The 17,470-nt window shown below is 46.7% G+C and overlaps 1 protein-coding gene across 1 annotated transcript; it reads left to right on the plus strand.

Annotated features, from left to right (window-relative positions):
• The first annotated feature begins 242 nt into the window (after positions 1 to 242).
• AK3 (adenylate kinase 3) lies at positions 243 to 16,090 on the plus strand. The gene is made up of 5 exons (XM_019815521.3): positions 243 to 521; positions 6,967 to 7,086; positions 8,096 to 8,268; positions 8,814 to 8,932; positions 13,387 to 16,090. Exons 1-5 carry the CDS (start codon positions 371 to 373, stop codon positions 13,505 to 13,507), a joined length of 684 nt encoding a protein of 227 aa, XP_019671080.3. The 5' UTR covers positions 243 to 370; the 3' UTR covers positions 13,508 to 16,090.
• The last annotated feature ends 1,380 nt before the right edge of the window (positions 16,091 to 17,470 follow it).

The raw sequence follows: 17,470 nt of genomic DNA on the forward strand, positions 1-17,470 counted from the left end.
GGGCACGAGGGGGGGGCGCCGACGAGACCTCCCGGGCCCCCGGCGGCGGCGGCTGCGGCGGCGGCGGGGGCGGGGGCGGAGGGGGAGGGGAGGAGGCGCGCCGGCGCACCGGCGGGGGTCGCTGAGGCCGCGGCGAGGGCCGCGCGGGCGGGGCGCGCGGGCGGGGGCGCCGGGGAGCCGCGGGGCGGGCGCTGGGGCCGGCCGGGGGCGGGCGGGGCGGCCGCGGTGGCCGTCGCCTCACTTCCGGGAGCGCCCGGGCGCCGCGCCCGCCTTCTGCCGGCCGGCCCCGCACCGCACACCGCACACCCGGGCGAGCGCGCAGCCGGGCCGGACTCCGCAGGGCGCGCGGCCCGGGCCGCTCCCTCCGACCATGGGGGCGTCGGCGCGGCTGCTGCGCGCGGTCATCATGGGGGCGCCGGGCTCGGGCAAGGGCACCGTGTCGTCGCGCATCACCAAGCACTTCGCGCTGAAGCACCTCTCCAGCGGGGACCTGCTCCGAGACAACATGCTTCGGGGCACAGGTGGGAGCCCGGGCCGGAGCGGAGGCGGCGCGGCGTGGCCCGGGTTGGGATTTGCTGGCGGGGATGCGGGTCCCGCGGAAGCGAGACCCCCGGAAGCGAGACCCCCGGATACGGGTCCGGATATGCGGGTGCAGGGATTACGGGCGCAGGGTCGCGGACGCAGCATCCCCCTCCCGCTGCCCAGCGGGACAGATCTTAGCTGCTGAGCAATTGCGCCCCGAAGGCTCCAGCCTCCGGGGGCCGGGGGCCGCTTCCGGCGGGTTATTGGTGAAAGAGATTAGAAATTTAGGACGAGTTCGAAGTTCAAAGATCAAAGTAAACAGCTTGCTTGGTTTGTTAGAGAAGCACGTCCAGTTCCAGTCGCTGCTGCTCCCTCGGGTGCTGTGGCCTGATCTCCACGTGCCCTTTAACCTGGAGGACTGAAGTTTGACCTGAAGGGTTTGATCTTCCTTTTTTTTTTTTTTTTTTTCTTTTTTGTTACACTGGGATTTTCTGGTTCTGACGTTTCTTCCATAATCTGAAGGCCCGAGTATTTTTCTTACGCTCGTTGTAGTCACAAAAATTGGCTTAGATCTTTGATACCCCAGAGATTTCTTAGACAGGAAAGCTATTCTTGTGCATAGTTATCGGAAGTTTCGTTTCTCGTGCCAGATAAATTCTGATAACTCAGTGCCAAATCCAGTCAAACTCTATACAGTGGATGAGTTTTATGTCAGTGCAAATCATCTCCTAAGAAACCTGCTTTTATGTATTTATGTTTTATTTTTATTTACTTATCTTTTTAAAGTCAGCTCCACACCCAAGGTGGAGCCTAGTACGGGGCTTGGACTCATGACCCTGAGATCAAGACCTGAGCTGAGATCAGGAGTCAGATGCTTAACAGACTGAGTCACCCAGGCGCCCCACGAAAGGTGTTTTTAAAAAGTCAGCAGTAGGATGAGTTTTTTTTCCTCAAAGGTGTTGACCTTTGTTTTCCAAAAAACTCATTTTGAACCCCTTTTATTTTTTTAAAATGTTTATTTATTTTAAGAGGAGAGAGTGCATGCATGCAATCAGAGCAGGGGAGGGGCTGAGAGAGGGGGAGAGAGAATCCCAAGCAGGCTCTGCGCTGTCAGCCCAGAGCCAGTCTTGGGCCTGATCCCATGAACCATGAGATCAAGCTGAAATCAAAAGTCTGAGGCTTAACCACCTGAACCACCCAGGTGCCCCTGAACCTCCTTTTCACATTCATCTTTTTAAAGTTTTATCTATTTATTTTTGGAAGAGAGTGAGCAAGTGCTCGAGAGAGAGGGAGACAGAGAATACCAAGCAGGGCCACACTGTTAGCACAGAGCCCAGTTCAGGGCTGGAATTCACAGACCATGACCTGAGCCCTTATCAAGAGTTGGATGCTGGGATGCATGGGTGGCTCAGTGGGTTGAGCGCCCGACTCCAGACTAGGTCATAATCTCGCCGTTCCCGGCTTCAAGCCCCGCATCGGGCTCTGTGCTGACAGCTCGGAGCCTGGAGCCTGTTTCAGATTCTGTGTCTCCCCCTCTCTCTGCGCCTTCCCTACTCAAACTGTGTCTCTCTCAAAAGTAAGCAGTAACAAAAAAAAGTTTTTAAAGAGTTGGATGCTTAGCCAACTGAGCCACCCAGGCGCCCCCACATGCCCCTGAACCTGCTTTTAAAAAATTATAGAAGTAATGCCTACAGAGGTAAAAGAAGAATTGGAAAAAGGACAGAAGTACATGAAATGAAAAGTAAAATCTTCTCTCATTTCCTGCCTCAGCCCCATTCTTCACAGGGGAACAGGATCTCGTGTTTCCTTTTAGAAATGTGTGTGTAGGGGCGCCTGGGTGGCTCAGTCGGTTAAGCGTCTGACTTCAACTCAGGTCATGATCTGATCTCGCAGTCTGTGAGTTCGAGCCCCGCGTCGGGCTCTGGGCTGATGGCTCAGAGCCTGGAGTCTGCTTCGGATTCTGTCTCTCCCTCTCTCTCTGCCCCTCCTCCGTTCATGCTCTGTCTCTCTCTGTCTCAAAAATAAATAAACGTTAAAAAAAAATTAAAAAAAAAAAAGGAAATGTGTGTGTATAACACACACACATACGTGTGTATAGGTATGTGTGTATATAGGTGTGTGTATAACCTACATATCTCTTATTTTATGAAATATACAAGCATACTGTGTATGTATTCTGCACCAGCGTATTTTCACTTTATATCTAGGATGTTTTTCCACATCAAAACATAAAAGTCTGTTTCATTCTTGTAATGCTTACTTAGGTATCTATTTGCTGAATATTAAGGTCTGTTTAATCCCCTATTGATGAGCATTTAGCTTATTTTTAGGTGGGATTTTTGTCTGCTTCAAAATGCAGGCAAATACGGGAAGAAAAACAACCACCTCAATGTTTTTAGTTCTCTTGGATTTCTCTGTTCAGCACCTAGTCTGGCGAATTGCTGTTTTCATTTTTCTCTTCTAACGTTGATCCTTTAAAACATACAAAATGTTTTGTCATTAGTTAACGCTTCTAAATAAGGTTAAATTGCTTGGCCTGCTTGCTAAATGTTCTTGATGCAACATACTTCAGTAGTTAGGTAACAATAAACAGCCTCCAGAACGGCACACCAGTGGGGGTAAGGTTATCCGAAGTAGGAAGGCATAATCCTTAAGGGGGCCTCTGAAAAATAACTTGAGCAGTGAGGTGTAACGATGTGTTTAAAGAACACCTTCAGGGGGCGCGTGGGTGGCGCAGTCGGTTAAGCGTCCGACTTCAGCCAGGTCACAATCTCGCGGACCGGGAGTTCGAGCCCCGCGTCGGGCTCTGGGCTGATGGCTCAGAGCCTGGAGCCTGTTTCCTATTCTGTGTCTCCCTCTCTCTCTGCCCCTCCCCCATTCAGGCTCTGTCTCTCTCTGTCCCAAAAATAAATAAACGTTGAAAAAAAATTAAAAAAAAAAAAAACACCTTCAGCAGAGAGTTCAAGTTACCTTAATTTGTGAAAACATAAAAGTTTTCTTCAAGTTAAGTTTAAAGCCTTAATTGGCTCTACTTAATTGTAAACTTTTTTTCAAAATGAAGAAACATTGCTCTTTGTGTATCCTTAACATCCCTTGACGGGCCTGCTGTCCTCTTTCTGGCTCCACAGGGAGAAAGGAGGCTGGAGGGAGGGGAGAGAGCATCATGGGAAAAGGCGTCCAGCTTGCCTCAGGCACCTGCTCATTTTTAATAAGTCTTTAAAAAGGACAGTTCTTTACCAAAGAAAACAAAGTGGAGCTTAGGGAGGCGTTCAGGAGATTGTTATTACAGATGTTCAGTATCTCAGGACTAAGAACATATTCTCAATAAAAATGTTTCTCTTCTAATAGTTTTCTCTTTGAATATTTCTCTCCTTCCTCTCCCTCTCTCTCTCTTTCTCTCTTTTGTGTGTGTGATTGGATCTTTCCCACAGGATCAGAGCCAGAAAAGAGGTGTTGTCTTCTATTGAAAAAAACTAGAAGTGAACTATACTTACTATAAAGGAAGAAAAACACGTCACGAGACTATACAAAAGAAAATTAAAATCCTCCTAATTACAACACCCAGATACAATTGTAATTAATCCTTTAGTGCCTTATATGCTTTTTTCTTTCTCTTTTCTCTGTTGCATTTGTATGTCCAGCAAAACCTCGGTTTGCAAGCATAATTTGTTCCAGAAACATGCCTACGATTCAAAGCACTCATATATCAAAGTGAATTTCAAGAACCATGGGTGCAATTGTGATCATATGACGTTTGGCATCACATACTACTCGTTTTGCAAGACCTCGCTCGTTTATCAAGTTAGAATTCATTAGAAATGTTTGCTCGTCTTGCGGAACACTCGCGGAACAAGTTACGTGCAGTCCAAGGTTCTATTGTATTTGCAAAATTGTTGCATTCTAAATGATTGTTTATATACCTTTTTTTCTCACTTACTTTGAGCATGCTCACATGCCACGAAGTGGTCTTAAGAATGATATATTTTTTTACATTTCCCTGTTATTTGGACACTTATGTTGTTAACCATTCTTTGCCATAATAAATACCATTACGACTATCCTTGTACATGAATGTTTCGTAGCATCTCTGCCTATACTTGTGTCCTTCCAATAGCAAGTCCCTGTTGTGGAGTTTCTATAAATATGGTATTTCATAAGGGTGCTGTGTTTTTGTTTTTGTTTTTTAAGTTTTTTTTTAATGTTTATTTGTTTTTGAGACAGAGAGAGAGAGAGAGAGAGAGAGAGCGAGCATGAGCGGGGGAAGGGCAGGGAGAGAGGGAGACACAGAATCCGAAGCAGGCTCCAGGCTCCGAGCTGTCAGCACAGAAACCCACGAACCACAAGATCACGACCTGAGCGGAAGTCAGCTGCTTAACCGACTGAGCCACCCAGGCGCCCTGAGGGTGCTGTGTTTTATAACCTACAGCTGTCATCTCTAGCTAAAGTTCATTTTTATTTTTTAAAGTTTATTTATTTTGAGAGAGACAGAGACCGTGTGAGCAGAGGAGGGGCAGAGAGAAAGGGAGAGAGAATCCTGAGCAGGTTGTGAGCTGTCAGCATGGAGCCCAACGCCAGGCCTGAACTCTGGAACCGTGAGATCATGACCTGAGCCAAAATCAAGAGTCGGACGCTTAACCAACCGAGCCACCCAGGCGCCCCTATAGCTAAAGTTTAAAAAGTTTAAAATCAGCCCAGAGGATGTGATAAGGACCCTGGAGACACAAGACAACCTGTTGACAGTAGCAAACCTGTAGTAATGGTGGGCCAGCCCTGACCCTGGAGTCAGGAGACTTGAATCTGACCCTTAGACATTAGGCCAGCCTTCTCACTTAAAGATGAGAAACTGAGTTCAGGAGAGGTTGAAGAATTCACTCATTAATAAACAACAGTTGCTGGGAGACCAGGATGAACACTCAGGTCTCCTCGAGTGCCAGTTAAACACTTACACTTATGCGGTATTGACATTCAAGAAATAATTTTAGGTAGACACGATTTTTTAATTTCAAAGTATATTTGAAAAGCAACTAGCACACCAAACCTTTACTTTTATGAACATTATAGTCTGTTCATTTAAAAAGCTGGGTCACTTTAGGGGTGCCTGGGTGGCTCAGTTGGTTAAGCGTCGAGCTCTTGACCTCAGTGCAGGTCGTGATCTCACGGTTCGTGGGACTGAGCCCTGCAGCGGGCTCCATGATGGCAGTGCAGAGCCTGTTTGGGACTCTCTTTCCTTCTCTCTCTGCCCCTCCCCTGCTTACAGTCTCATTCTCTCTCTCTCAAAATAAATGAATAAACTTAAAAAAATAAATAGAGGCACCTGGATGGCTCAGTGGTTAAGCATCTGACTTCAGCTCAGGTCATGATTTCACGTTTTGTGAGTTTGAGCCCCATGTGGGGCTGTCTGCTATTAAATTTTTTTTTATAATGTTTATTTTTGAGACTGAGAGAGACAGAGCATGAATGGGGGAGGGTCAGAGAGAGAGGGAGACTCAGAATCTGAAGCAGGCTCCAGGCTCTGAGCTGTCAGCACAGAGCCCAACATGGGGCTCGAACTCACAGACTGTGAGATCATGACCTGAGCGGAAGTCGGAAGCTCAACTGACTGAGCCACGCAGGCACCCCTGGGCCGTATGCTATTAATGTAGAGACCACTTCAGATCCTCTGTCCCCCCCCCCTGCCCCTCCCTTGCTTGTTTTGTCTCTCTCAAAAATAAACATTAAAACATTAAAATAAATTAATAAAAGGAAATAATTTCTGGGGCACCTGGGTGGCTCTTGATTTCATAGGTGTGAGATTGAGCCCCACATTGGGCTCCACACTGAGTGGGGACCTGCTTGAGATTCTCTCTCCAGCTCTCTCTGCCCCTCCCGCACTCTCTCTCTCTCACAATAAACTTAAAAAATAATTTCTATTATTCTTATTTTTTTTTCTGATGGAAAATTTATAAAATACCCAATAGTGTAAATATGTACAAAAATCACTTATATCACACAGAGATGGCTACTATGTTTTGTTTAATATTTATTTTTGAGAGAGAATAAGCAGGGGAGGGGCAGAGAGAGGGACAGAGGATCTGAAGTGCTGCACCGACAGCAGAGAACCCGACTCGGGGCTCAAACTCACGAACCGTGAGGTCAGGACCTGAGCCCAAGTCGGACTTGGATGCTCAGCCAACTGAGCCACCCAGGCGCCAGTGAGGACTACTATTAACGAGTTGCAAGTGGCTTTCCATTTTTTTTTCTGTCTATACATTTGCATTTATATATTTTTATATAATAGAGAATTTGAAATAGGTGTAGATTATTTTCCAATTCTGTTGACAATGCACATTATCATATGAGTGTGCTATCCAGAGGTCCTCTTTAGCTAGCGGTTTCCTAGGGGGTCTGGAATGGGATAAAACAAATACACCTGCTGATAGGTTTCCTCTCCCTCCCCTGCTGTAGAAATCGGCGTGTTAGCCAAGACTTTCATCGACCAAGGGAAGCTCATCCCAGATGATGTCATGACTCGGCTGGCTCTACACGAGCTGAAAAACCTCACTCAGTGCAGCTGGCTGTTGGACGGTAAGTGGTGTTGGGAGCACCTCAGCTGTCCAGAGTGAGGAGCGTGGGCAGAGAAGGAGCATTTCGTGGCTATGGACGCACGTCTGGTGGGCAGGGGGCCTGAATGCCGCCATCCAGCACCCTGAAGACTTGGGCCACTCGTCTTCTCTGGACCTGCTTGTTCATCTGAAGGGAACGACAGAAGTGGACTACACGATTTCTGTGCTCCCTTTAGATGTGACTCGTTCCTTCCCCCTCCTTCGAGAATATTTTATGGTGAGGGAGGGTCACGACAAAAGGGAGAAGGAACGGTGGAGAGTAATTTACAATCCAGCTGTGAACTTTCCCCAGCAAGAGGTGTGGTGGAATCCTTGAGGGTAGGTTGATACTCAGGTCTGGGGGGAGGGGGGGGGGAGAGAGACAGGTATTTATTTTGAGGAATTGTCTCACATGATGATGGAGGCTGAAGAGTCCTAAGATCTTCAGGGTGAGCGTGCAGAGACCCAAGAGAGCCGATGGGCGATCTGGCTCCAGTACGAAGGCCAGCAGGCTTGACAGCCAGGAGGAGCTGGTCTCAGTTTGAGTCGAAGGCGGGAAAAAACCGAGGTCTCAGTCTCAACTCCAGGGCAGGCAAGCAGGCAGGAAGAACTCCCCCTTATTTGGAGGGGAGAGTCAGCTCTTTTGGTTTGTTCAGGCCTTGGGTGGCTTAGGCGAGGCCCACCCACATCAGGGGAACAGTCTGCTTCACTTAGCCCGCTGACTTAAATGTTACTCTTATCCCAAAACAGCTTCTCAGACACAACCCAGGGTAACACTTGACCAAGTATCCGGACACCCCATGGTCCAGGCGAGTTGACTCACAGAATTAACCGTCACCCCAATTGCCCTACAGCTGTGATCAGCCTGCCTGGTATTCTTGCTTTGTTTTCGGACTGTTCGACATTAATGAATCCTCTTCCTTCTCTCCCCTCCTCCCCCACTCCCTTCCTCCCCTTATTCTTTTGTCATTGTTGTTGTTGAATTTGTAAAGGTTTTCCAAGGACACTTCCACAGGCAGAAGCCCTGGACAGAGCTTATCAGATAGACACGGTGATCAATCTGAACGTGCCCTTTGAGGTCATTAAGCAGCGTCTCACTGCTCGCTGGATTCATCCCGCCAGCGGCCGAGTCTACAACATTGAGTTCAACCCTCCCAAAACCGTGGTGAGTGGCTGTGGTGGCACTGGCCCGGCCTCTCACGGAGCAGACGGTCTCTGATTCCTCTTGCCCTCACAGACGGAAGTTCTGTGACGCCTGACCAAAGCTCCAGGGGGACGCTCTGGGGTCACTTGGCGCAGTGGACGAGTCCAGTCCACTCAGCTTGTTGGGAAAGGAGTCCCCAGGAGCGACAGGGGGCTTGGTACTCGTTCAGAAGTATTTGCGGATTTCCTACTATGTGCCAGGCGGTGTGTTAGGAGTTGGGGTGATAAGGATTAGTGACCACTTGAGAGGGTTTGCAGTTGAGATTCCCAGTCTATAGCTGATTCATTATGCGTACGTATGAAATTATTTAGAGGCTGGAGATGATCCTGGGGTCTCGTGGCCCTGTGCTGCAAAACGATCTATGTTTGGATTCGCTTCTGTTTACTGAAAAGCACGCTTTTGTGCTTGGTACTAGCATACAGATGTTTAAAAATCACTTAGCTGCTTATAAAACTATGCTTCAAAACTGAGATGTTTGGTACCAGCCTCTCCTAACCCTTCCATAGGGCATTGATGACCTGACTGGAGAGCCTCTCATTCAGCGTGAGGACGATAAGCCAGAGACGGTTGTCAAGAGACTGAAGGCGTACGAAGCCCAAACAGAGCCGGTCCTGGAATATTACCAGTGAGTTTGTCGCTCTTCAGAGCTTCTCTTGCGTGATGAAACACCAAGTCGGTTTTCAGTTAACCCATGCTTTCCAGCTGGAATGCTAACATACCAGAAGATCCGATTCAAACTGGTTTGAACGGTAAGGGGGAAATGTAGCGTGTGTAACAGAGAAGTCCCGGAGGTAGGCTGGGCTTCGGTCACCACGAGGTCTGGACAGAATGTTGGCGTTCTCCCAGCCTTCTGTGGGCTTTGTCCTTAGACTCCCCGCGTGCTCACACACAGTAGCCAGGAAACAGGCAGGGCGTCCTCTTTCACGGAGGGCTGAGGGGTCAGCTTTCCCCCCAGTGGACAAAAGCCCCACACGTCGTGAAGACTGCACCAATTTGAGCAGCCACTGTGGCCAGGGAGCACCTTGCCCCGACTGTTTTAGGCTCAGGTGACCGCTCATTCTGGAGCCGGCCCCTGCTTGGGAGGGAGGAGACTGGCCGGTCCCCACCTGGAGCTCGGAGTGGACCGACGTCGCCCGAACTCTGCTGGCAGGTAAAGGGTGGGCTGCCGTGAGCGCCGGGGCTGCGAGTCCAGGAATGCCCGCCACCTGTGCCACTGGAGGGCGCACGGAAGCTTCAGGCGGCTCCCTATCCTCCCTCGTTTGGCTCACAGTCTTCGAAAGCTTATATTCTCGCACAGTTCCGTCCGCTCTTCAGGAAGTTCCTATCCCACAACACCTACGGGAACTCTCCTGGATAAATCTGTGACTCAGTCTCCTTAGTCCGGCTTTCCCTCTGCTTATGGAGGAGGGATCCCTCCCATCCCCTTTCCCTTCACACACGCGCTACCTGAACGGTGCTTCGGAGTCAAGACGGCACAGCGTTGTGGTTGGAGCAGATTCTGGAGCCAGACTCCCCAAGTTCACATCCCCCCACTCGTTGTTTATTCACCTGGTCTTCACCTCTTGCTTAAATGGGGGTAAGAATAGAGGGTCGAAAGGGTGAGTTAGTGCAACTCCTAGGATTGTGTCTGACCCATAGTAAACCCTGTGTAATCAGTGGTGTTGTTGTAATGGGGCAGGTACGCAGCGAAATCGGAAGCAGCAGTCTCCAGACTATTCTAGTAGTACTTTCTGGAGGGCGAAATTACAAGGGCACTTTCTGGGGTCGCTGCTACCCATAACTCCGTGGTTCCTAGAATGAGCTTGTCTCTACTGGTTACCAGCTGTGCGTGTGTGGCACCGGGCAAGGCATTCAACCTTTGTGGCACACATTCTGTGTGTGTGTCAAGTCAGAGCAATAGTAGATAGTACCTACCGTACAGGGTTATTAAGGGAACTGAGAGAATCCACATGAAGACTTCCCGCGGCCCTGGCACTAATAAATCACTCAGTGGTAGCTGCTATTATTATTCCTTCTGTTGACACCGTGCCAAACATTGGTCCACACGGATCAAGACCGGGCCCCCAGGAAGCTGTATCTGCCATATGTGGAGGAGGCTGAGAGCTGGGTAGATCGTGGTTACCGTGCAACGTGCTGTGTGCTGCTATCAGTCAGGAACCTAATTCACACTAACTTTAAGCAAAAGGGGAATGTATTGTAACCACAAGGTCCAACGATAGTTCCTGTGTCCAGTGTTCAGACAGTGTCCTCAGGCCCCGGTCACACTCGGCTCTGCTTTTCCATGTTGGCGGCTTCGATCTCAGGTGGGCTGTCCCTCCGTGAGCCTCTCAACACCCCAGCTTATCTCCTACCAGTTGAGCTACTGAGCAGAAAAGAGAGCGTCTTTGGCAGCAAAAGCCCTCTGGTCGGCACCGATTGGCCCTGGTCACGTCCATTCTTGAAGCTGGGAAGTGGGGAGAGTCCCACCCAAATCGCGTGGACCTGGTTTGGTGAAGGTGGTGTTTCCCAAAAGGGGTTTTGTTATTCACTCAAAAGCAAGCAGAAGGGAGCAGGCATTGTTGCTGAGCAGATAAGAACCCTGCGAGCCCATTCGTGGAGGTAACCACCGGTTACTTCTCTCCCGATGTGGGAAGAGGGGTCAGAGGGGTCGGGAAAGCTGCAGAGAGGAAACATGAGGATCCAGGTCCCTGTCTTAGGAGATAAACCTGGTCTTTCCAGGCTTCCGGCTCTTGCTACCTCTTGCCATTAATTGAAGCTTTTCCTTCTAAACACCTGCATGCAGAACTAGGGCTGGACTTAACCAAAAACTAAGAGTGGTATATGGAATATCAATACGCGTTGATATTTTTATTTATTTTTAATTTTTTTTTAATGTTTATTTATTTTTTGAGAGAGAAAAAGAGACAGAGCATGAGCAGGGGAGAGGCAGAGACAGAGGGAGGCACAGAATCTGAAGTAGGCTCCAGGCTCCAAGCTGTCAGCACAGAAACCCACGAACCACGAGATCACAACCTGAGCCAAAGTCGGATGCTTCGCCGACTGAGCCACGCAGGTGCCCCTGCACTGATATTTTAAATACTGACAGTTGTATTTGTTTTTAAAACTCTTGGGGCGCCTGGGTGGCGCAGTCGGTTAAGCGTCCGACTTCAGCCAGGTCATGATCTCGCGGTCCGTGAGTTCGAGCCCCGCGTCGGGCTCTGGGCTGATGGCTCAGAGCCTGGAGCCTGTTTCCGATTCTGTGTCTCCCTCTCTCTCTGCCCCTCCCCCGTTCATGCTTTGTCTCTCTCTGTCCCAAAAATAAATAAACGTTGAAAAAAAATTTAAAAAAAAAAAAAAACCTTTCGGCGGTGGGACATTTACAGAGTAATTAGGTCTGTGTTAACAAACAGTTTTATGTTCTTACTCTTTAAAGGACCTACAGTTGAAGCAGGTTTTATTACATAGAAATTAAAAGGGCACATGTTCATCCAAGGTACAGCTTTAGGATTGTATACAATTGTATACAAGAGGTGCCTGTACTTGTGCCCTCAGTAATTAACTCACTTGTAACACTGGCTTGATTCAGGAGGCCACAGCAGTTAAGAAGCTTGTTCTCTTGAAAGCTTGACAAGATGCCTGTGAATTTAGGAGGGCTTCTAATATGCAGAGACTACGCTATTTGCATAGTGTCTTTCCTTAGCAGATGTTTCTTAACCAAGAAAACAGTGGGAATTACTCAAAGTTAGTCTTAACTCTGGCCAATTGTATGAGGTATCCAGAAAGGAATGCTTTTGTCCCCAGGGAAGCCTCTGAAAACCAGGTGAAAGGTTGCAGAGGTACGATGATCCTGTTTTCAGGAAGAAAGCAGGGTTCAGCCTTGAAGACACTGTGTGCGTGTCTTCCTCTTGCAGGAGGAGGGTAAGCAAAGAGAGGAATGCCAGCATGTCTGGAGGGAGTCTGTCTTTTGAGGAGCAACCCTGGGATTCTGATCTCACCCCCAGGAGTAAACAGACACTGGCTGCTGGTCTGATGGCAAGCCAGACAAATCTGCCTGGGGAGAAATGGAGAAACACAATAGGAAGCTCAATAAAAACTTTGTATTCCCTTTTCCTCTAAAATGTGAAAGGATAGCATAGAGGAAGAAATAAAACTAGGCAAAAAGAAGGAAGCACAAGCAAGTATTAGACAGCAGTTTTGCAAGTGGGGAAGTAGACAGAGGCAAGGAAAGGTATCTGACAGGCCCCGTGTTGGGGAGCTACTCCGTGTGTGATCTGGGCTGTTACTTTCTTTTTTTTTTTTTTTTTTTTTTTAAATTTTTTTTCAACGTTTATTTATTTTTGGGACAGAGAGAGACAGAGCATGAACGGGGGAGGGGCAGAGAGAGAGGGAGACACAGAATCGGAAACAGGCTCCAGGCTCCGAGCCATCAGCCCAGAGCCCGACGCGGGGCTCGAACTCCCGGACTGCGAGATCGTGACCTGGCTGAAGTCGGACACTTAACCGACTGCGCCACCCAGGCGCCCCGGCTGTTACTTTCTAAACACACAGTTGTATCAGTAACAAAAGGAATCTGAGCTCCAGAAAGGATTAAGTGAGCCAGTATATTTAAAACACTGAGCACATAATAAATAAGTGCTACTATTTTTCAAGTGACTGTTTCCATAAGCCAGAGGGCACAGCTGAAACTAAAATCTAGGTTTACCAACGCTAAGCCAATGCCTCTTTCTCTGGATCACAGATTACTTACTGAGACCCCTAAATCCACTTTTTTTTTTTTAAGTAAATTCTACCCCTCAAGGGCTTGAACTCACCACCCTGAGATCAAGAGTTGGATGTTCTACCGACTGAGCCAGGCAGGCGCCCCTCACATCACCATCTTTGAAGAATCACTTTGAGGGGCACCTGGGTGGCTTAGTCATTAAGCGTTTGACTCTTGGTTCCTGCTCAGGTCATGATCTCATGGTTCGTGGGTTTGAGCTCCGTGTCACACCCTGCTCTCTCAAAATAAATCAACATTTAAAAAAAGAAAACAACAACAATCACTTTGAAAAAGCTCATTAGGAAGAGTCAGACCTGTGTTTTTCTGTTTGTCATCTTTAGGAAAAAGGGGGTGTTGGAAACATTCTCCGGAACAGAAACCAACAAGATCTGGCCCTATGTCTATGCTTTCCTACAAACAAGGGTTCCACAAGCAAACCAGAAAGCATCAGTTACTCCATGAGGAAAAGTGCGTAAAACCAGTAAGATGAGCAGGGGCTCCTCGTCCGCAGCCTGCCATGTATGAGTTTTTTTGAAAATTGTATTAGTTTCAGTTGTACTGATTTTATTCTGGAAATTAAGGATATGTCCAATGACGAAGATTCATATTTCCGTCCAATGTGTTTTATCCACTTATCTTCTATGGGCATGCAATTAAAAAATATCAGATATGTCTTAACTTCTGAAAATTTGTCTAAAGGATAATTAAAAGAACAATCGGAAATAACGTAAGTTTTGTTCAGAAGAGCAAGTGATACAAATTTTATTTTTCTGGAAAAGCTAATAAAAAAAATTCCACGTCACTCTGGAAAGTATCTCATCAGAGAAATTTGCATAGACTGTTGCCCAAAAAACGGCATCACTAGCATTATGGTACATGGTTTGTGAGACACTAGGTCTATCAAATTCCAGAAAACAACTGGAAACGCGCATTAGTTTCAGGATGCAAATTCACTGCTGCCTTTATACTAAGAAACTTACAAGCATAGCCATTTTTGCTGTATTTATTTTGTCGTTAAACATACCTTCAGTTTACTCAGAATTTTCAGTCTGCTATACAATTGTATTAAACTAGCATATAGGAAAATACTACTTTCCTATGACATGTTGTCTTTTGAGAATACGTGTCCTGAGGAAAATGTTAGAAAGTGACCCTAGAAGTTCTTGCAGAAGCACCGAAGTTGAATTGTCCACAGAAAATGTCATTACAGTCTTATGTTTCTGGGTGTTACTCAGGTTAAGAAAGATGTGCTACTTGCCAGAAATGTGACCTACTTGCCAGTTTCTGATCAGTGTGTAACCTCTGGGTGAAGAGTAACCACTTAAAGTACAAAAAGAAAAGCAAAGCCACGGCCCGAAGTGAAGTAAGCATACTTGGTCATCAGGAAGTAGGAACAGGTGTGCCTGGGGCGCATTCCCTTGACAGAGGGAACAATCCTCATTAGTAATCAGGTGTAGCAATTAAGAAGGATTTACCTGAAAGGCTGAAAAGGACCGGGAAGGTAACTGAGTTTGCTGAAGTTCTTTGTTCATCAGAGAAGCGGACACCTCGCTTTCCCTGCTGCCCCGTCGTCTGGCAGGAGAACTGTGTTTGCATGCTGGGCAGCCATCTAACAGTGACGACAATTTGGTTTCTTAGCGGGGCAGCAGGGATGCACGCTTCTGTCCCGTGGCCTGCTGGGAAGAGCGGGGCGATGAGGTGGAGGGGAAACCCAACCACATCTTCAAGGGCATATTTACTCTTCTTTTACCTGGTGCTGAGTCAAACGAAACGAGTCCTCGTACAAGCGGTTAACTGCCTGTGAACATTTGGCCCATTTTATTCCAGGCGCTTAAAATACACATGCCAGCAAGTTGTTCTTTATTCTGTAGGGAGAAACTCTTCTCTTTCGATTTTTAAAAATTCAACGTTAATCTTTCAGAATGGACCAAGGCTTTTAAAAATAGTAAGCATTTCTTTACAAAAGTTTCTACGATGCTTTATTTGAATGTTAATATTATGTGCTTTCTAAAACGGTTGTGAACTACTAAGCTTAGGAATTATCACTGGGTTAGCAGGTACATGAGTATTAATGTTCTACAATAAAAGTGAATTTTAGAACTGTGGGTATTACTTTGTGTCCAGCATTCCACAGGGCTGACTCCATCCCACCCTTCTGTTCTGCTGCCCTGATGTCTCCCGCGCTTCCGAATTAGTGACTACTTTCTAATAATTGTCTTAAAATTAAAACTGAGTCTTAAACCAGTACAGAGGCTGGTTTCATTTTAAGCTAGATCTCCTGCTGTAGTATTGCAGGCATACTGGACACACTTGGATTTGGAACTCAAAAAGGGGCAGAAGTACATGGCTGTTCAAAGTAAGACCTCTTCCTGTTACCACTCCCTCCCCGCCTCAGAACACGTAACCGGAAGTTTTGCACGTACGTCCATTACTTTGGGAAATGCGCGCACTATTACTTTTTTGCTTTATTAAAGCAAATAAAGAGAACTTGTTTTACGCCGAGTTGATGTCATAGACAGTTCTGGTGAAGACTGTCATTGTTGAAAAGCTCAGTGACCGTCGTCGTGATTTAAGTGCCACATGGAAGTATGTCCAGAGCTGAATGCCAGGGCGAGGAGAAGCTGCCGTGCCTTAGTTAAAAGGCTGGTGAGGACAGTACCTCAGCCCACGACCCTGTGTTCGGGGGCACCCGTCGTTCTGGTACACCTTTCGTAAGCAGAATGTGCCGCGGGAAATGCAAATTGGCAACACCATCTGCAAATATTCTCCATTTCTCTTTTGAAATGGGTTAAATACTGGCTCAAACTTTTAAACCCCAGTCCATAGCTATTTTCCAGCCAGGTATTTACAATGGCATTCCAGCAGAATATCTGAGACATTCAACAGTCTGTGACAAAACTTATGTTAACAACAAATCATGGTGATTACAGACCCGAAATTGCTGTTAGTACCCGCAACCAACATCAAGAATAAATTTGTATTTAAAACATGTTTGTAAGTTGTGTCTTCTCGTTGACAAAATAAATAGCTTTCTTAACTTTGCAATTCAAGATTTTGATTTTGGAAGTTACTAGTTTAAAATGTTTAAAGCACGGTAAAAGCCAATATGCTCAGTAGAGTGCATACCTGACTCCTTGTTTTTGTTTTTTTGTAAACTAACGATCACGTTTTCCCATATATGTAGCACTGGGTAAAGTTAAATTGTCGTGCCAAATTGTATTTTGGAAGGATTTTACCCAAGGAAATCAATTTGATGATGTTTCGTATTTTACCAAAAGACTCTTAAGTGTTTGAATAGTAAACAGCAGGAAGAACCATGCTGTTTTAAGAAACCAAGTGAACGATCCAATAATTTTATCATTTTCATACTCAGAAAAAAGTTCAAATCTAATTCTTCAAGGTGTATGAGAATGGTTTTGACTTCACTATTACATGCTAAGCAATTCATAATCAACATTTTATTCATGTTTGTAACCGCCCCCCCAACCCCCCGCCACCCCGCCATCAGCTTAAGCAAGCAAGCAAATACCTCTTCGAGGAGTCTGCTTTTCGGAGACCTGTGACGTGGTAACAAATGTCCACTATGGAAATCAACGCAAAGGATTTTCAGGGTTTTAAAATGCTATCACATAGATGCAAAACTGAAATGAACGGCCTTAAGCTTAAATTTGACAAGTGCATCTCTGTCCGGAATCAATTTAAGAATTGAAATACGTGACTGATTTTTGAGAATAGTAAACGGACATCTTTATTTTTCTCAAAAAATACCCCAAGGTTAACTTCAGGATCACTTTGTCTCAATCTACAGTTTTTCATCCTGTAAAAAAAATCCACTTATTAAACCAGATTCATGTTCTTTGTTCAGCCCGTTATTCATTTTTTTTTTAAGTCTATTTATTTTGAAAGAGAGAAAAAGAATCCCTACAGGCTCTGCACCATCAGCGCAGACTGATGTGGGGCTTGAACCCAGAAAAAGTGAGATCATACCTGAGCAGAAATCAAGAGTCGGATGCTTAACCTACTGAGCCACCCAGGCACCCCATGTGAATTCACTTTTAATGTTTATTTATTTTTGGGAGACAGAGCGTGAGCAGGAAAGGGGCAGAGAGAGAGGGAGACACAGAGTCCGAAGCAGGCTCCAGGCTCTGAGCTGTCAGCACAGAGCCCGATGCAGGGCTTGAACTCACAAACTGTAAGATCCTGACCTGAGCCGAAGTCGGATGCTTAACCGACCGAGCCACCCAGGCGCCACATCATGTGAATTCACTTTTAAAGGGGGAACAGGACTGTTAAAGAACACTCAGTTTTCCTAAAGGTAAGTTATAGGACACTGTGAGCTTATTACACAAAATTTGAAAGAGCCCACTAATGGTGTAACTGGATGAGAATGTTACCCATCTCTATCTCGTAGAGAATAATTTTAAA

This window comes from Felis catus, chromosome D4, assembly GCF_018350175.1.
Source record: "Felis catus isolate Fca126 chromosome D4, F.catus_Fca126_mat1.0, whole genome shotgun sequence".
Taxonomy (NCBI): domain Eukaryota; kingdom Metazoa; phylum Chordata; class Mammalia; order Carnivora; family Felidae; genus Felis; species Felis catus.

What these genes read in the sequence shown, in the direction of transcription:
- AK3 (XM_019815521.3), top strand. Translation starts at nt 371, where the DNA reads ATGGGGGCGTCGGCGCGGCTGCTGCGCGCGGTCATCATGGGGGCGCCG. An exon ending in CAACATGCTTCGGGGCACAG is followed by an intron (nt 522 to 6,966) that starts GTGGGAGCCCGG and finishes CCCCTGCTGTAG; the next exon opens with AAATCGGCGTGTTAGCCAAG. An exon ending in CCGGTCCTGGAATATTACCA is followed by an intron (nt 8,933 to 13,386) that starts GTGAGTTTGTCG and finishes TGTCATCTTTAG; the next exon opens with GAAAAAGGGGGTGTTGGAAA.